This window comes from Phodopus roborovskii, unplaced genomic scaffold (assembly GCF_943737965.1).
Source record: "Phodopus roborovskii unplaced genomic scaffold, PHOROB, whole genome shotgun sequence".
Lineage (NCBI taxonomy): Eukaryota > Metazoa > Chordata > Mammalia > Rodentia > Cricetidae > Phodopus > Phodopus roborovskii.
In genome coordinates, this window is record NW_026126480.1 from 58,962,714 (window position 1) to 58,980,193 (window position 17,480).

Genomic DNA, 17,480 nt, shown 5'->3' on the forward strand with positions numbered 1-17,480 from the left:
TATCTTCATGCTTATACTCACCTTCAGCTAGTCAAGAAAATAACCAGAAGTCCATGCACTTACTTAGAAGCATGAAGAGAGATGAGATAAAAGAGTGTGGATTGTCTTGATTGAAGGAAATTCTGGGTGGATGACTACACTATACTTAATGCTTGGGCCACTTGAACTAAGCTCTATGCTTAAGTCAACTTTCCCCTAGGCCAAATCACTTCAACTATTTATTTTTCCCATCTTATTATTGTAAAACTTTTAACATTTCTCCAATGAGATTATCTATCAGTTTTTCTTACTTATTGTCAATTAGCTTAATGGTCTGGGATTTCTTTCATCAAATATTTGGCAAACTTTTAGATCACAGACTTTTTGCATTGTGTGATAGGAATACAATAGTGAATATGAAAGACATAGCTGCCTTGAGTCTGGCAGGGAGACAAATGTTAAACACGGTTAAGAAACAATTCTGAAATATTTCACTGCAGTTCCTGCAAGTGCTGTGAGAGAAAGAACTGAGTGTCAACAGAGTGGTCAAAAACCAGGTGTTAGACTTCAGAGAGGGTGGCCCTGAAGAAGCCATGTTTGCACAGCTGGCCATTGACAAAGCAGAAAGCAATACCAGCTAAGAGAAAGAGCTCAAGAGCAGAAAACACATGTGCAAAAGCCCTATGGGAAGGCACTTGGAACCAGGGAGGGCTCAGAAAACTATGGTTTTAACACAATGTACAAGCCAGTGAAATAACAGTTGAGAGTATGGATGGTAAATACATTTAGACTAGAGATCATATTTAAAGTCTTGACCCTAATCCAAAGTGAATTGAGCAGGAATGGGAATAGTGAAATTTTCTTAAGCAGTGCAGTTGAACAAAAAATTCAAAATTTATGTTTTCATAGATTACAAGTTAAAAGATGGAGTTGCAAATTGAATTCCTTGGAAATGTATTTTCTTTCACTATGGTCCTGTGTTTCTGTAGAGCCAGGGTAAAGAATGACTCAGGGAGGGACAAAGGTAAGTGCTCAGAAACAGATTTCAAAGTAGTCAGTATTGAAGGACATTGCAGTGACGCAAACTTGAGAAGGACTAGTAAGGGCAGAAAGCAAGAGACTGTTGCAGAGGAATACCCTGGTGACTATTAGCTTTCTAAGGGAGGAAAACACAGTGTTCAACAACATAATCACTGGACTCCAGGCAGCCCTCAGTATGATAAAAAATGGCTGTTAATTTCTTACTATATACCAGGTACTGCTCTGAGAATCCTCTGCATAGGAACACATTCAATCTTCATAAAACCCCAAGAGTTAAGGACTGTTAACTTTTACATTTTACTGATAAGATGACTAAGACTCAAAGAAGTTAAAGGACTTATCTATGGACACATAAATATTAAATTGGCAAAGATGGAAGCATGGATTTAGAAGTCTAGTTTTCAATAAAGTCAATGAATTTAATATGGAAGCTAAGAAATACCAAGATAAGATAAATACAGACTCTACGCTTCTTAAAAATGACACTTTCTCAATAAGTCCTCAGTTAGGTTTGAGGCTTTATGAGCTTGTCTCTTATCCATGCTGGAATTTGCAATGGCTTGGTCTTGTGCATGCAGTCATGACTGCTATGAGTTCATTCAGGCAATGGCCTCATCATTTAAACCAACACTGTTCGATGCTAGATATCCACTACCTCTAGTTCTTATCTATCCACCCATTTTCCATATTTATCCCTGATTTTGGGGAATGGAGTGGGATATAGATGTCCCATTCAGAACTGATGTGTTCTTGGATTCAAATTTGCCAGTATTTTATTGAGTATTTTTGCATCAATGTTCATCAGGGATATTGGTCTGTAGTTCTTTTTCTTAGTTTGTCTTTGTGTGGCTTGGGTACCAAGGTAATTGTAGCCTCATAAAAAGAGTTTGGTAATGAACCTTCTGCTTCTATTGTATGGCACAATTAGAGGAGTGTTGGTATTAGCTCTTCTTTGAATTTTTGGTAGAATTCTGCACTGAAGTCATCTGGCCCTGGGCTTTTTTGGTTGGGAGGCTTTTGATGACTGCTTCTATTTCATTAGGTCTATTTAAATTGCCTATCTGTTCTCGATTTAATTTTGGTAAGTGACAGCTATCCAGAAATGTGTTCATTTCCTTAACTGAACACGCCATAGTCTCTTCTCTGCACATTGTCATTTCCCAGCCCACCTGCTTACTTCTGGGCTGGCGTGGCAGTGGGTCCAGGCTGGCAGGGAAAACCTACTCCTTACAGTGCTGGATTTGCAGAGATGGCATGGAACTCAGTACCAGAAATCAGATCTTAGCATGCACATAACCTCACAAATGCCCAAAGGGAAGAGAGAAGGAAGAATCACTGGGATTGGCTGGCTTCCAGCCTAGCAGAGAAAACTCAAACCCAAAGTTCAGGAAAACACACCTGTCACAAAGAACAAAAAAAGGAAAGTAATGGAGAATGACACATGATACCCTCCCCTGTCCTCTGTACACACACACACACACACACACACACACACACACACACACACACACACATAAAACATATGCATGTATATGCATGCATATATACATACCGACACATGCATAATAGTCACACATATATACATAAGTTAATTAAATATTTTAAAAATAAAAGGTGTTCTATGTGAAAGCTACAGCTAGCAGAGCCTGCTTTTATCCCTGGGTGGAGAAACAAAATTAATCAAAACAATTTCCATGAAATTGAAGTCCACTCCTTATCTAAAAATCAAACATTATCAAGGAATCTTAACTGAAACTCAGGTCCAGATTGACTCAATTATGTGTAGTCAGCATATCTACCTGAAGGTAGATCTCCACTAAACAGCCTAAAAAGGGTGCCCTACATAATGAAATGAGCTAGTGCCTACCAAACACCTAAATCTTAATAAAATCATTGCAGATAAGCATCAGGAGGCTACTGGCCTAAGAGAAATATTGTCTATATTCACATATTAGTCAAATTTCCTACTTGTAATTACTCTGGAATTTGTTAAGTGATACTCCTTGTCTCTTGGGTTCTAATATCATTCTGCTGCTTAGAAGTCACCTTTACACACCATGAAGGGCCTATAAGTAAATTCAGATAGGCAAATGGGAATGAGTTATATCAAGGTAGGAGGGGTCAGCATAGGTATTTAAGAGTGGCTAGGTCTGGAGCGACTGTTTTACAAAAATAAGAGAAGGCAGAAGGCACGCCTCATTAGCAAACACTAGGTGTTAGTGTAAAGAGAGACATGGACACCACAAGAAAGCGTGGCATGGCTTGGCTTACCCTCTACCTTCTATATGTTTTCTGGGCTGTGGCAGGAACCAGCGCCCGAGCAGAAAGCTCTTGCTGTGAGTATGGTTGTGGTGGCAAAGAAGCAGTCTCCCTCCAGAGAGGCAAAAATCTCAGGCACAGTTCTACTGATGAGGAAGAGGTAGAACAACAATCACTTATAGGAGCTCTGAAGAGGTGGGCATACGTCGGGGATGGAGACATACTCATCTCTCATGACTTCATAGAATAATCCTTTGAGAGTCAAATCAATGCCCCTTTTATGGAGACAGAGTGAGTTATGATTGCAGGAATGTTGGTTGCTGTAACAAGATAGATACTTAGTGGTAACTGAGACTGCATGGGGGGTTAAAATATTTGCTGAGCAGATTATGCCTCAAATCATCAATATTCTTCATGGAAGAGTAGAAGGAAATGGATGCACAAAAAAAAAATCAGTGACTTCTAGAAAATGATTAGAAATCATGTTAAATACTTCTGAGCTGTGCTGCGTAAAGTTCGCACATTAAAAAAAAAAATCACTTTAAAGACAGAGATTGTTGGGGAAGATGGAAGGACTGATGACCTTTGAAGAAACAGGCTGGTATTTTCTGTATTTCTCTTCCATCCCTTGATCCTCAAACCTCCCAAGGCTTCTGCTAAAAGGCCTAAAAGACACCGGAACTGTACTTCTGGGGAAGAGAATGAGGGCTGAGGGTGGGGAGGAATGAGGGATGGGTGGTGGGGTTATGGTGAGTGGCTTTCCTTTTCTCAGCTGTACCCCCAGAACAGCAGCCCTGGATCAATCGTCTACAAGTGCTCATGGAGACCTCAGTGACCGACTCAGACTTCGTAAACCCCAGCATCCTGATTGCCATGAACCTGGCTGGCACCTACAATCTGGAGGTTCAGAAGCTGCTGACTAACAGGCTCATGGCCAGTGACAGTGCAGGTTAGGCACTGGCACCCTCCCCAAGCCTGGATCTTCCACATTCAGGCTACCCTGGACCCCAGGTCCATGTCATCACCCACCCCAATTCATTCATCTTCCCCTACACAGCAGCAAAACAGTTGTAACTAAACATATGTGGCATCAAAATAGTTAGGGAAGAGGACAGGGAGGCACAGGAAGCTCCAGACTCAGTGCAGAAAGCAAGGGCTTATGGTTCCGGATCTGCTGCTTTTTAACAAATCACTAGATGCCACTTACTCACCTTGCCTCTAAGGACAAAAACAGTGACAATAGTGACAGTTACAACAAAGCCTATGATCTATTTACTTCACTTGAATTGCCTTGAGGCTCTAGATGTATAACCAAGTTTACTTTCTGCCAGTAAGTTTTCATAGATGTTCATGGGTTTTCTTGTTTCTTTTTTACACAGACAGCAGGGATTCCTTTCTAAGCCCATATTAATTATATGAAATAATTAATTTCATTATACAGTCATTGAGTCATATAGACCACACTAAATTTAATGTTTCCTCAGATTTATTTCCATATTTCTTTCTTTGGGAAAAACAAAAGGAGACTTTTAATGATGTGAGTACACTACTGAGAAATCTAAATCCTGGATTTGGGGCTCTAGACATGAGGCTTGGAGATGCTGTGTGTGTGTTGACATACACCTGGAAGCCCAGCACTCAGCAAGAGCATCTCTGTGATTTCGAGCCAGCCAGAGAGACAGCACATCACAAAAACTGAAAGGGGAAGGTGATGAGCAGCAGCTGAGAGATGGGCTCATCGGGTGGCTTTTTGGGTAAAGGTGCTTGTTACAAAGGCTTCACGATCTGAGCTTGAGCCCCAGAATCCACATAACATTAGGAGAAATAACTGACTCCACAGAGATGCCTTCTGACCTCCACATGTGTGTTGTGGCTTAGAGGGGGGGAACACAGTAATAATAACAACAACAATAATAAATACATAGCTTAAGTTTAAGTTTAAAAATCCAGTCCAACCCTGAGTCTAGCCCTTCGTGGCACTGTGCTTGCGAATGCCTGCCCTCATTGTTCTGTGCTCTTCCCCATAGACCTGACAACTGGGCAGCTCGCCCTCACCATTATGGCTCTCACCTCCTCCTGCCGAGACCCTGGAAGGAAAGTATCCATTCTGCAAAAGGAAATGGAGAACTGGGCGCCTTCAAGTAAGACTTCATGGGGATGGAGGAAAGAGTGGGATGCAGGATTCTTCCTGAGAATTTTTAGCCCAGAAGGGAAAATTATGGAAATTTGAAGAGCGGAAAGTCAGGGAAGAGACATAAGGCTGCCTCAGCTCTGCCAGTCCCACCAGTGAGACACTCACTTCTGAGCCAAAATGAACTAGAGAAGCCAACTCCCCAGGCATGGACAGGGCAGCCACCACCCTCCCAGAGTCATCTCTGTCCCTCTTCTCTTCAGATGCCACATGACAGTCTTACTCTGGGAAACACTGGTGTTATCCTTTGCCAATAGTGTGTCTTTTATGGTGATGGGTTTTCTAGTGGTTTCTACTCAAAAGCTACTCAAAACATCTCCAATATGGTAAGTGTTAATCTAATAATGGTTCTTCATTGTCTTCTGAGGCACAGATACTGATGCCTCGGCCTTTTATGGGCCCAGTGTGGCCATCCTTGCACTGTGCCAGAAGAACTCAGAGGCAACATTGCCCATCGCAGTGCGCTTTGCTAAGACCCTGATGAGGGATTCTTCTCCCTTCAATGTGGGTAAGTTGATTCCATCAGACACTGACCAAGGTGAGAGTATCAGAGTCACAGTAGATAAGAGATAGTGATGGAAGAAATTTAAGGGAGAGGAACCTTCCATGGAGATGGAGCTGAGAGCCATGGAGTAGGTGGATGAAAAACATTGAACAAATCTTTGTTAGACATATGAGTTAAGGGCAGACCTCCACTGGGACAATAAACATGTCATGAGTCACATGTTATTTTTAAATAAAATGGAGATATGTCTTGCCTCATCCCTACTCTGCACTCCTTAATTTGTACTAATTCCCCCATACTCTGTATTTCAAGATGTTTCTCCTTTTTCCATCCAAATGCTCCAAACAGCTATTTTCTGAAACCAGCACTGGCACCTTCTTATTCCTTTGTTTTACCCATATTGAGCTGCTTATGAATGGATACTTTTCCTCTGTGGTTCTGTTTCCTTCCTTCAACCTTTCTGTGTGTAATGATCTTTCCTCTGCTGGGGCTCCTGGCATGGACTCACTGTCATGGCCCTCTGCCACTCTCTAAGCAATATCATCTCAGAGTTTCACTCACTTCCATGAACCTCAACTGCAAGCTTTTTCTTTTTACTATCAGACAAGCAGGTGGATACAGATCTTCCTGGGGATCAAGAACAGGTTGGTATCCCTCTCTATCTGGAACATCACACATAGCTGGGGCATCACTGTCAGTTCAGTAAATGAGGTAGACTTCTTTATCTTTAGGTGTCAATAATACTGTCACTCTTAATGGGGCTATGAGATTTTCAAATGTGGTGGGAAGGATAGTGAGATAAAAGTTGCCATCTTGATAGCATTTTACTTATTCTAATCTTGTCAGAACTTGCTCTTTTGGCCCACACATGTTTATCACATGCAAATAATGAAAAGTCTCTGTGCTGGGTGCTATGGTGGATGTAAAGCTCCCACTGCCCAAACATGCATAGAGCCCAGGGACCACATGACACAGAATGCTGACAGAGTAAAACAGGCAAAAACCCCAAATGCTAAAGAGATTCAGGCTTCTATGCTGGGAAGACCAAGATGCCTTCACTGGGGTGTAATGGCTAGGCCTTCCAGAACTGATGACATCTCAAAAATGAATATTGAGATAAGGGAGGTGGAATTGAACACTGTCATTTACACAATTTAAAGTTTTAAAGTCTGGAGCTGATCAGTTGTATACATTTATTTTAAAATTTGGCCCTGCTGCTTGCTGGCTGTCTGGCCTTAGGCAGGTACTTTACTGCTCTGAGCTCCCATTTCCTCATCTCTTAAATGAAAATACTTACAAGTCCTGTTCCACAGGTGATCCCTGTTAGGAGTAAGTTTTCCGCCAGCCTGGTCACACTGCCATGCCAGCCCCAAATAACACACAGTGACATTGTATTAGATATAATTCTGTTGGCCTGTTACTAGTTTCTTATCAGCTAGCTGTCTTAATTATTAACCCATTTCTATTAATCTAAGTATTTCCACGTGGTCTCATCTTACCATCTCCATGCTGACTCCTCCCTACTCCTCCTCGAATCCTCCTTGTCTCCTAGTCCCGCCTATCTTGCTTTCCTACTGGCCAACAGTGTTTTATGAGAAACATATTTACAGAATGACATCTCCCATCAGATCCCAAGAACTAGAGGAGGTCCTATAACCAGATCACAATAAGCAGCTGATGAACATTGGCTGTGGTGGTGATTGTGGTGGGGTCTGTCTATCCTCTGCCTTCCAGATACAGGAGCAGTAGCAACCTTGGCCCTGACCTGCATGTACAACAGGATTCCTGTAGGTTCTGATGAAAATTATAGGAACCTGTTTGGTGAAGCACTGAAGGTTCTAGTGGATAATATCAGCTCAAGGATCAAACCTGATGGCATCATCGGAGACATCTACAGCACTGGCCTTGCCATGCAGGTAAATGCATAGTATATGCTCCTAAGTTAGGCCAAAATAATACCCCTGAACTATGGGACCAAGGGACTTTGTGTCTACTAACATGCCTGGGAAAGTTCAACTAATGTGATTTGGGGTCTCCACTAGCAAAATACAGTTATATGCTACCTCATAGATAAATTGTGAATACAAACATAAAAGAATTCATTCTCCTGAAAAATTCATTCTCTTGGAAAAATGAAACAAATAAATCAAGAATTTTGAGGGTTTATTGCCAGTAATAGTAACAGTCAAACACTATTGAAAGTTTGGTACATACATAGTGATGTCTTCCAAAAATATTGATGGAATTTTCTGCTTCAAACTTACCAGGAAAGTGTTCTTTTTTTCACAGTTATCTTTACTCACACACACACACACACACATACATACACACACACACACACACACACACACACACACACAAATGGTTTGTATCTAAAATGATTAATGTAAGTAATCTAAAGATTACTTAAACACACACACACACACAAATAAATAATAAAAAATAACCCAGTAGGGAACTAATGGACCCCCAAACTGATAGCTGGGAAACCAGCATTGGACTGACTCAGACTCAGTTAGAAGGCCTGGGCAGTCTAAGGGACCTCTGACAGTGGAACCAGGATGTATCCCTGGTGCACAAAAGGACTTTGGGAGCACATTCCCCATGAAGGGATACTCCCTTAACCTAGAGGCAGAAGGGAGGGCCTAGTCCCTACTCCAAATGACTTGACAGATTTTGATGATCCCTCCTGGAAGGCATCACCCTCCCTGTTGAGTGGAGGGGGAATGAGAGAGGAGGGGGGTCAGGGGACATGAGAGGGAGGGAGAGGAAACTGGGATCAATATGTAAAATAAGAAAAATTTTATATATATATAATTTGCTATTTACTGAGAAGCTGGACAGTCCATTCTATGCCTTCCTTACATATCTCTCACATAACAACTAGAATCAGAAATTATAGAGTCACAAGTGTTCAAATCCTCTAGCCCATACTGAGATATTAATGGTCTAAATATCTTAGGAAATGAAGAGAAAAACTGCACCATGAACTACTAACCTCAGAAACCCCAGGAAAGGCAGAGAGCTGGAGTTACAATGTCAGCCTTAAGCTTTGTGTAGCTCTTGGTTACTAATAGAAGGAAATCATTTCCAGGGGTGGGGAGAAAGACTGGTGGTGGTTCCCTCTACATACTAAAAATTTAGGTAAGAGTCCAAACAGCATATGTAATAGTCAATGTCAAGTGTAAGAGTGAAGACAAATCACCAATCCAAAATACCATACATGGAAGTGACTTAGAGCAAAGCCAGCTTCTTTGTCATGGTCACTGGAATTTTGTTATGAAATTAAACCATTTTCCATGACTGAACCATACAAAATCATTCCCAGAACTCATGTCTAGAAATTCCTGGGGAAAGTAGGCAGCCTGAAGGAATGAGTTTAAGACTGGGTTTGGCAGTGTGGGGTCATGTGCTTAACCTTGTCTAAGGAGTTTGATTGCATTAGTAACAGATGCAGAACTGTTTACTTTGGTTTTGCATTACTTGGTGTTGCATTACTTTCTAGGTACACTCAGAGTAAAAGCTTTTCCTATCAAGGTCAAGACCTCACCCATATCCAGCTGACAGTCACCATGTAGATTTATTGTCACTTAAGACACATGACTTCTCCCTACCTGCCTGCTGAGGAGTATCTACTTGGTGCCTTAGTTAAACTGCATTGCAAAGTCGCCTTGATGGAGAGTTATGGTCACATTTGCTAAAGTTATCAGGTTGACCATCCCTGTCACAAATGTCCAAGGACCCACATTGCTTTTCCTCGCTGGAACAACCATCTCTGACTCACCTCTACCTTCTCCCATTTTCTCTTTTCAGCTTCATGCAAATTTGTCATAGCCAACTCAGCTCACTACTGTACTTGGTGCCATAACTTTAAGGGAAGGGAGGATGCAATGGTAGTTTCAACATCATGCCTTGCAAAATGCTTTTCCACACTTGCTCACTGAACCCTCAAATGATACCCTCTCCAAAGACAAGCAGGATTTACTCTTTCTAATTTACCCCAAAGATAGAAATCTAGGCAAGAATAAGTAAATTGCTTGGTATAGTAATCCAGACTCATTTTACAAGTACCAGAAGCCCAATTTTAAGATGGCAATTTAATATTTCACATACCTGAGTGTTTCCAAGGCTAGATGAAGTAGTTTCAAAAATAACTGGAATGAAAGGACCAAATGATGACATCAGGGACCATTATTAGTTGTCTCTCATTCCTGGTCTCAGTCATTCTATCCTGCTGTGCGGAACTTAAGATGGTCAGTGACAGCTTGGTGTTTACTCATATAGTCCACCCGAAATACACAAGCAAGAGAAATGTTTTTCCCCTTCAGTATTGGTGTATCAGGGAAGGACTGACTGGTGTGTGCATCCACCAGTCACTATTCCCAAAAAGTCCAGTGAAACCCAGATCATGGGTCTATCCCAAGGCCAGGGCTGTAGAGACTATGACAGACAGTCCTGACATAGACAGAGGCTTTGGGAAAAGTCCATGAAAAGGTGTGCACGAAAATACAAATCAAAAACAGTCTAGTGCATGTGCCAGTCCAAATACAGCAGTCTTAACAGTATTTCCTGATTCTAGTCATTGACCATATTTTTTAAAAGAATTTTTCAGTGTTTACTTCTTTACTTGTTTTATTTTATATTATGTGTATAGGATTTCTGCCTACCTGTATGTCAGTACCCCTGGAACTGGAGTTACAGATGGTTGTGAGCTGCTGTGTGGGTTCTGGGAGTCAATTTTAGGCCCTCTTGGAGAACTCTTCACCAGAGTCATCTCTCCGGCCCCTATATTATTTATTTCTTTAAATAACATTTTGTTTGTTATTGATAGAAGATTGTACCCATACCTCAGGCATGCTAGGCAAATGCCTTGCCACCATGCTACACCTTTAGTCCTTTGATGACTATCGTGGGACAGACACTGAAAGACAAACACAATTCCAAATCTTGTGCTACTTCAGATTGGACTCTAGAAGATCACAATGATTAGCAATAAAGTTCATCCCTCATAAGTGTCAACTCCCTGCCATACCTAATCTTTCCTCTCTTTCTTTCTCCTTGCCCATGCCTGACCCCTCTGTCCTAGGCTCTCTCTGTGACACCTAAGCAACCTATCAAGAAATGGGACTGTGAGAAGACTATGGATACAATACTCAATGAGATTAAGCAGGGGAAATTCCAAAACCCCATGTCCATTGCTCAAATTCTCCCCACTTTGAAAGGCAAGACTTATCTAGATGTGCCCCAAATAACGTGTGGTCCTGGTAAGAACTTTTCAATGAACTCCCCTTCTTGTGTCTTAAAGTTGCTACTTACAGTATAATAGCATATAGCTTGATATTGAATGGCATGTAAAATTGATTTGTCAATTCATCCCAGATAGGAAGAGCTACAACTGATCTCCAATCTCCAAGCATGTGTACTAGCACACACACACACAGCCAAAGTTCCTAGCCTTCAGAATTCAGCTCCTTATATTTAGCACCTCTTTTAAGGAGGTAGATGGCCCATGGTCACTACAGGAAGTTTCATTCATTTGACAAATGTCACACATGTCTTATCTGCTCTTTACAAAGACAGAAGACAGACATATAGACAAAACTACAATCTTTACACTAATAAAATAAGTATTAAATAAAAACTCAGCACCATTTACAAGGCAAAAGTAAAAGGAGGAGGATAAAGAAGGAGAGGAGGAGACTAATAATCAATTGTTGATTCTATCTGGAAGGCTTAAAAGACAGAGATGAAATTCTCCCAAGCCTTAAGGGTCTAATACTGACCACCTGAAACTCACAGAACACCAACAGGATCAGGCAGAAACCTTACATGTTACTTTATAGCGGTTTTGTACTCAATCAAATGCAATTCTGAAGTATTTAAAATTCAGATTGCCTAGACAGAGCCTTCCTAAAACTTTTGTCACTCCAGAAAAAGTCTCTGAAGTCAACTCCTTCGATTCTTTTTTTCTTATCAAATACTTTCTCTTGCATTCACTAGTTTCACATGGCAGGAATTATAAGCCCCTCACAGACTTCAGTGCCAAATCTACAGGAGCCGAACTCAAGCAAACCCACTGCCTTCATATGAAACCTGGCCACCTTAGCCTCACTTCTGTGCTGCTTCCCAGTGACATCACAAGTTTAACATGGGGTCCTTGCCAAGATTCTATTTTGTTAAATAAACTAAAGGTTACTATTTTCTTGAAATCTTTTCTGGGATAAATTCACAATAACAATGACTTTTGCATTGTTTGGTGAAAACATCAAAAATCTTTAATAAACTTTGCCGTTTTGCTTCTCACAGACCATGAAGGGCCACCAACTGTAACTGACTATCCTACCCCCGTCCCCACCTCAGTATCTAATATTACTGTTATATACACCATAAACAACCAGCTGAAGGGGGTTGATCTGCTCTTCAATTGGACCATCGAGGTTAGTGTGAAAAGTGGATCTGTGCTACTTGTTGTCCTAGAAGAAGCGCAGCGCAAAAACTCCAAGTTCAAGTGAGTGGTGCAGATGATGTTGCCACCCTGCAAGCCTGACTCAAATTCCCATATGTTCTCTCTTTCTCTCTCTCTCTCTCTCTCTCTCTCTCTCTCTCTCTCTCTCTCTCTCTCTCTCTTCTCTCTCCTTCCTCACTCCATCTCTCCCTCCTTAAGACCACATAACATGTAACTAACAGGGTTAAGAGCTAAACATGGATTTGACTGTCTTTGAAATTCATGTTCTACCCACTATCCTATTAGGAAAGAGTAGAATATGGAAATGGATCAGAGGGGAGAATTAAATGTTAGGAAATGTCAACTGCTTGCAAAAAGAGGAAGCAACAGAAGAAGATAGAGAGATCACAGTTTAGGAGTCAAGGGACCATGCCAATGCATAGGAAAGAGGACACTTGACACCCAAACCCTCTAGATATACTTTACAAGTTTAGCATTTAATATTGCCTTGTTTTTCTTCTGTCTATAAATATAAAAATGACACACGATACATAATAGAAACTTGCAGAAAAAAAAAACACAAAAAACAAACTGCCTCCATAACCACAATATAATCAGGCATTTAATAATCTGGTGGATTTTTTTCTATGCACCGTTCAAACAGTTATGATTCCGCATTTTCATGAACTGGCATAGGTTTCTCTAAAATTTGAGTCCTTTATTTTTTTTAATTTATTTTATTTTTAATTATCTGAGGAACATGTATGTGCATGTGAGTACAGGTACTAATGGAGGCCAAGACACCAGATCCCATGGTTCTTTGTATACGGCCCTCTGAGAATTTGGACATCACTAAAGTTGATCAATGATAGAATACATCCCCAAACAATCCTCATGCACACTGACCTTTGTGATGGCTATGCCTTTTATTGCCATGCAATATTCTGTAAGGTAAAACCTTGGGCTCTAACTGAGTCATGGAGATGTATGTGATATAAACAATACAAATGTTTTATTGTACATACATGAAGGTACTCATTAGTCTAGAGTTATCACTATACCAAACAGAAATAAAACTATGGAATCTGGCAAACACGTACTGTGCAAACTAAATTGTTTGTTGTTCTAAACAACATCCATAAAATATAAGTATCTAAATATGGAAGTACCTATCAACCTACTCAAGAAAAAATATAAGGGAAATCCCTTTTATCTATTAATTGAAATTCCATTTTAAGTGGCATGATTCTATCCTCAGTCGTTTCCATTTTCTCTTATGAACATCTGTCCCTCCATCTTGCTCCTGTTGCCTGACTTCAACTGAGGTGCTAGCTATTTACATTTTATTCTTAGATTTGAAACCAAAATGACATCTTGGGGCCTTATGGTTTCTTCTATCAACAATATTGCTGAAAATGCTAACCAAAAGACATACTGGATGTTCCTTCGTGGCAAAACACCTTTGGATGAAGGTAAGGAAAGCAAAGGAATGTGTTTTTCTTCCAGTTTGTAGACCATATGTTATTAATTTTTTAATTAATGTACTTGTTGAATGTGATATCAAGCATGCTTATAAGCATCATGTATAGTCATTTACTTAAATACTCTGCAATTATTAGTGACTCTTTACAGGAATATAGCTAAATCCAAGAGATATGATGTAAATTATGTATATTGATGAGTAACTCCAAGTAACCAATAAAATGCACCAGTATAGCATTAAGGAAAGATATAAAAGCCATTTCACCAAGAGTAAGCCTGGATTTGAATTCTCTACTTCATCAAACCTGTGTCTTCCACCCTTTGTCTTTCTATTGCATGAATCTGAATTTGTGCCTGACTGAAGAAAGCTATCAATCTGTCCATCTGTCTGGCCTGGGTGTGCTGTGTGTTTCTGTCATGTGTCTGTGTGTGTGTGTTATATGACTGTGTGTTTTTCCTTCACAAAGGGCTTCACTGTCTTTATTGAACAGCACAGAGAGCATCACATGGGGAAGGAATGGGATACTTTACTGAAAGTTTTAACAATACTACAAACATCAGTGTTTATAAAGCAATTTCCATACATCGATGCTTTCAAACTTAATGGTAGTCACTTTCAACTTCTGTATTTGCTGCTTTCAGCAAATGATATGCTTGCATTGTTCTGGATTGGGGACATGGAAGAGTACATAACCTAAAAACTTAATATCACAGCTATGCATTATCTTAGGTGGTAAAAATTACATGGGAAATTCAAGGCAAGTATGTTGATTGTTACACTGTTCTCAGAAAGGGACGTAAAGCAAACAGGCTGAGTACTCAGTAAGATAAGGTCTGAAGTGACCTCAAGTTGTATTATTAACCCTAGCAGTGAGGTCCGGCGAAAATTCCAATCTCTTAGAATGCAAAAGATATTTCAGAATATTGCATCGCCATGAGATGCAATGAAACATAAGCCTAAAATTCAACAGAAAAGGCAACCATGTCCAGGTTTCCAAACTCTAGGACAAGTGAGCTTTCTAACATAGCTTTGTCAAAACTGCAGCCCTCACCATGTTTAGTCTCTCACAAAAAGGAATGTTTGTAACTGCATTCATGTGGTAAACATGGCAAGAATGAAACTCAGACTCCAGCAAAACCTTAATATTTGCATAAATGCTGAAACATCTTCCCACCTAAGGACCACTGACGTATGGTTTTGTCTAAGGATCACATTGACCTGACACTGATTGTTACCGTGAAGAGGACTGTAAATCCAAACAGAGTCACAAAAGGCTAGTGTTGTACCTTGAAGGCTCCATTCTCCAGTTTTATCATGGGAGAGATGTTTTGCTTGCATCTACCATATAGTTAGGAAAAAAATGGCCAGTCATAATTCATGAGCTGCAGCAACAGGCTTTATAGAAAGCTCCTTTTGTAGTCACAATCTACATTACACAAATAAGGAGTCCGTCTCTACAGCTATAAAATGGAAATACCATTCCATGGGTTGTTACAAGAATTGGAAAAAATGCTTTAAATTATTAACTACAATATCTTTTGCAGATTATGTGTTCAAATGCTGTTGTTATTGTCATTTCTCCCACCACCTTGATCTCAAGAAATCATTCTGAAATTTTAAAAGGTCTTATTCCTCTGCCAATTACTTCCCTTCTTTGGGAGCAAGGACAGTAAAAGTAAAGATATCAAATTCAAAAACGTTTGGACATGAAATTGTCATACTTCCCTTGCCTGAATACTTAAGAGATTTAAAAAAAAAAAATCAACATCATCCATCCTTCTCATTCTGAAAGATACTCAGCTCTCAGCCTACCACCCTTCCTATTTCTTACAAAATCTTCCAAAAATAAGTGAGATTCTCCCTTAAATACTTTAATTTGAGCCATTTTATTACATGGTTCCTATGTGCCAGATAAGGCTTCTAATACAAAAGATACCATTTCAAAGAAAGTTTGACTCAGTGTTTAGGTATGGGTGTTTGCTTCTGTTTCCAACAGGCATTAGTTGAGGGCTCCATGGATAAGTTAGTTTTTGATCTCACTATCCAGGAAGGGCATTTATGGTAGCCTTTCCATGGTATTTAACAAAATTCTCTACATGAGAGAAAAGAGAATGGCACATCTTGAGGGGTTACCCCAAAAGACATGCTCCATGAAATTGTAACCTAAAGGCCAAAAAAGAAAAATCCATAGATATTTGTAAAGTACAATTAAAAGCAAATAAAAAAGAACACTAAAGTATCTACCAAAAAGAAGAAGAGAAGGAAGAGGGAGGGAGGGAAAGAGGGAGGAAAGGAGAGAGGAAAACTTAAACGGGGCTAGCAAGAGCTGGTAAAGACATCTGGAACCGGGCTTGGTGACCTGAGTTTGATTCCTAGGACCCACATGACAGAAAGAGAGAATCAACTCTCACAGGTTGCCCTCTGCCCTTCACATGCATGCACCTACACACATGCACATGAATAAGAAGAATAATAAAAGTATTTGAAAAGAAATCCTTAAACATCCCAAACTCATATTTCTGCCCACTTATCCCCATGGTGATCTTACCCCTCTATCAAGTTTAATGTGCTGATGTCTTGGCATGGGAAGTTTGCATACACCATGGACATTTGTTATCCTCTGCCTCTTTCCAGGGGTTGCTTACTATATTCCCTCCAACTATGACCACATCACGGCCAACTTCACCCAGTACTGAGAAGGAGTATACTCTGCTGAATGTGACCAAAGGATGAGGTGTTTTGTTTTGTTTTGTTTTGTTTTGTTTCAAATCCATTCCAAGAAAAGTGGATGTTAACAATGCTACTATATCCCTGATTTAAAAGACAAACAAACAAACTCACAGAGCCACTGTGAGGAATAAACTGTGCGCAATGCAAAGTCCCCAGGGTACTCACCACTGTGACTTATGAAATAAAATTTCTGGTTTCTCAAGACTGTCAGTCATCATTTATGCCTCTGGCAAGAGAGAAGGAAAGCCCTGGTGATTTAGGGAAATCAGTGCAATCTTCTGGGCTAAACAACACACTCACTACTTCTATAGATGAGCTATTGAAACTCCTACTTGTGTTTCTTATACTGAGTGCACTTTTACAATTTATCTATTACAAACATACATACAAACACATTTGTATGAAATGAACAAAATTATGCCATATGTAATTCCAGAATGGACTGTACCTCAGTAAATGATGTCATAACTTCTATTTCTAATTTTTTAGGTAAATTCATGTTTTAAACTGTTCATGGTTTGGGGAGGGGGCTGGAGAAGTGGCTTGGTGGTTAACTTTTGGCTGCTCTTCAATTCGCAGCACCCACATGACTGCTCACAACTCTCTGTAACTCTAGTTCCAAGAAATCCAACACCCTCTTCTGGCCTCCATCAACACTGCATGCACACGGTGCACAGATATACATGCGCATACAGACAGACACACAAAACACATATAAGATTTTAAAACTAACAATGTTCCTGGGGATTGAGAGGTGAATTAGTGAGTAAAGTGTGTGCTGTATAACCATGAAGAATTGAGTCTGGATCCCCAACACCCACCTAAAACAGTCAGGCATGGAATCACG

The 17,480-nt window shown here is 40.2% G+C and overlaps 1 protein-coding gene across 1 annotated transcript; it reads left to right on the plus strand.

Moving 5' to 3' along the window:
* The first annotated feature begins 3,185 nt into the window (after nucleotides 1-3,185).
* Cblif (cobalamin binding intrinsic factor) lies at nucleotides 3,186-16,819 on the plus strand. The gene is made up of 9 exons (XM_051192101.1): nucleotides 3,186-3,356; nucleotides 4,052-4,228; nucleotides 5,307-5,420; nucleotides 5,838-5,978; nucleotides 7,710-7,891; nucleotides 11,062-11,239; nucleotides 12,282-12,483; nucleotides 13,774-13,892; nucleotides 16,538-16,819. Exons 1-9 carry the CDS (start codon nucleotides 3,254-3,256, stop codon nucleotides 16,597-16,599), a joined length of 1,278 nt encoding a protein of 425 aa, XP_051048058.1. The 5' UTR covers nucleotides 3,186-3,253; the 3' UTR covers nucleotides 16,600-16,819.
* The last annotated feature ends 661 nt before the right edge of the window (nucleotides 16,820-17,480 follow it).

Bases quoted from the DNA above. Each gene is read 5' to 3' on its own strand.
- Cblif (XM_051192101.1), top strand. From the start codon at position 3,254: ATGGACACCACAAGAAAGCGTGGCATGGCTTGGCTTACCCTCTACCTT. The intron at 4,229-5,306 runs GTTAGGCACTGG...TCTTCCCCATAG, and splicing joins CATGGCCAGTGACAGTGCAG to ACCTGACAACTGGGCAGCTC. The intron at 7,892-11,061 runs GTAAATGCATAG...CCTCTGTCCTAG, and splicing joins GCACTGGCCTTGCCATGCAG to GCTCTCTCTGTGACACCTAA.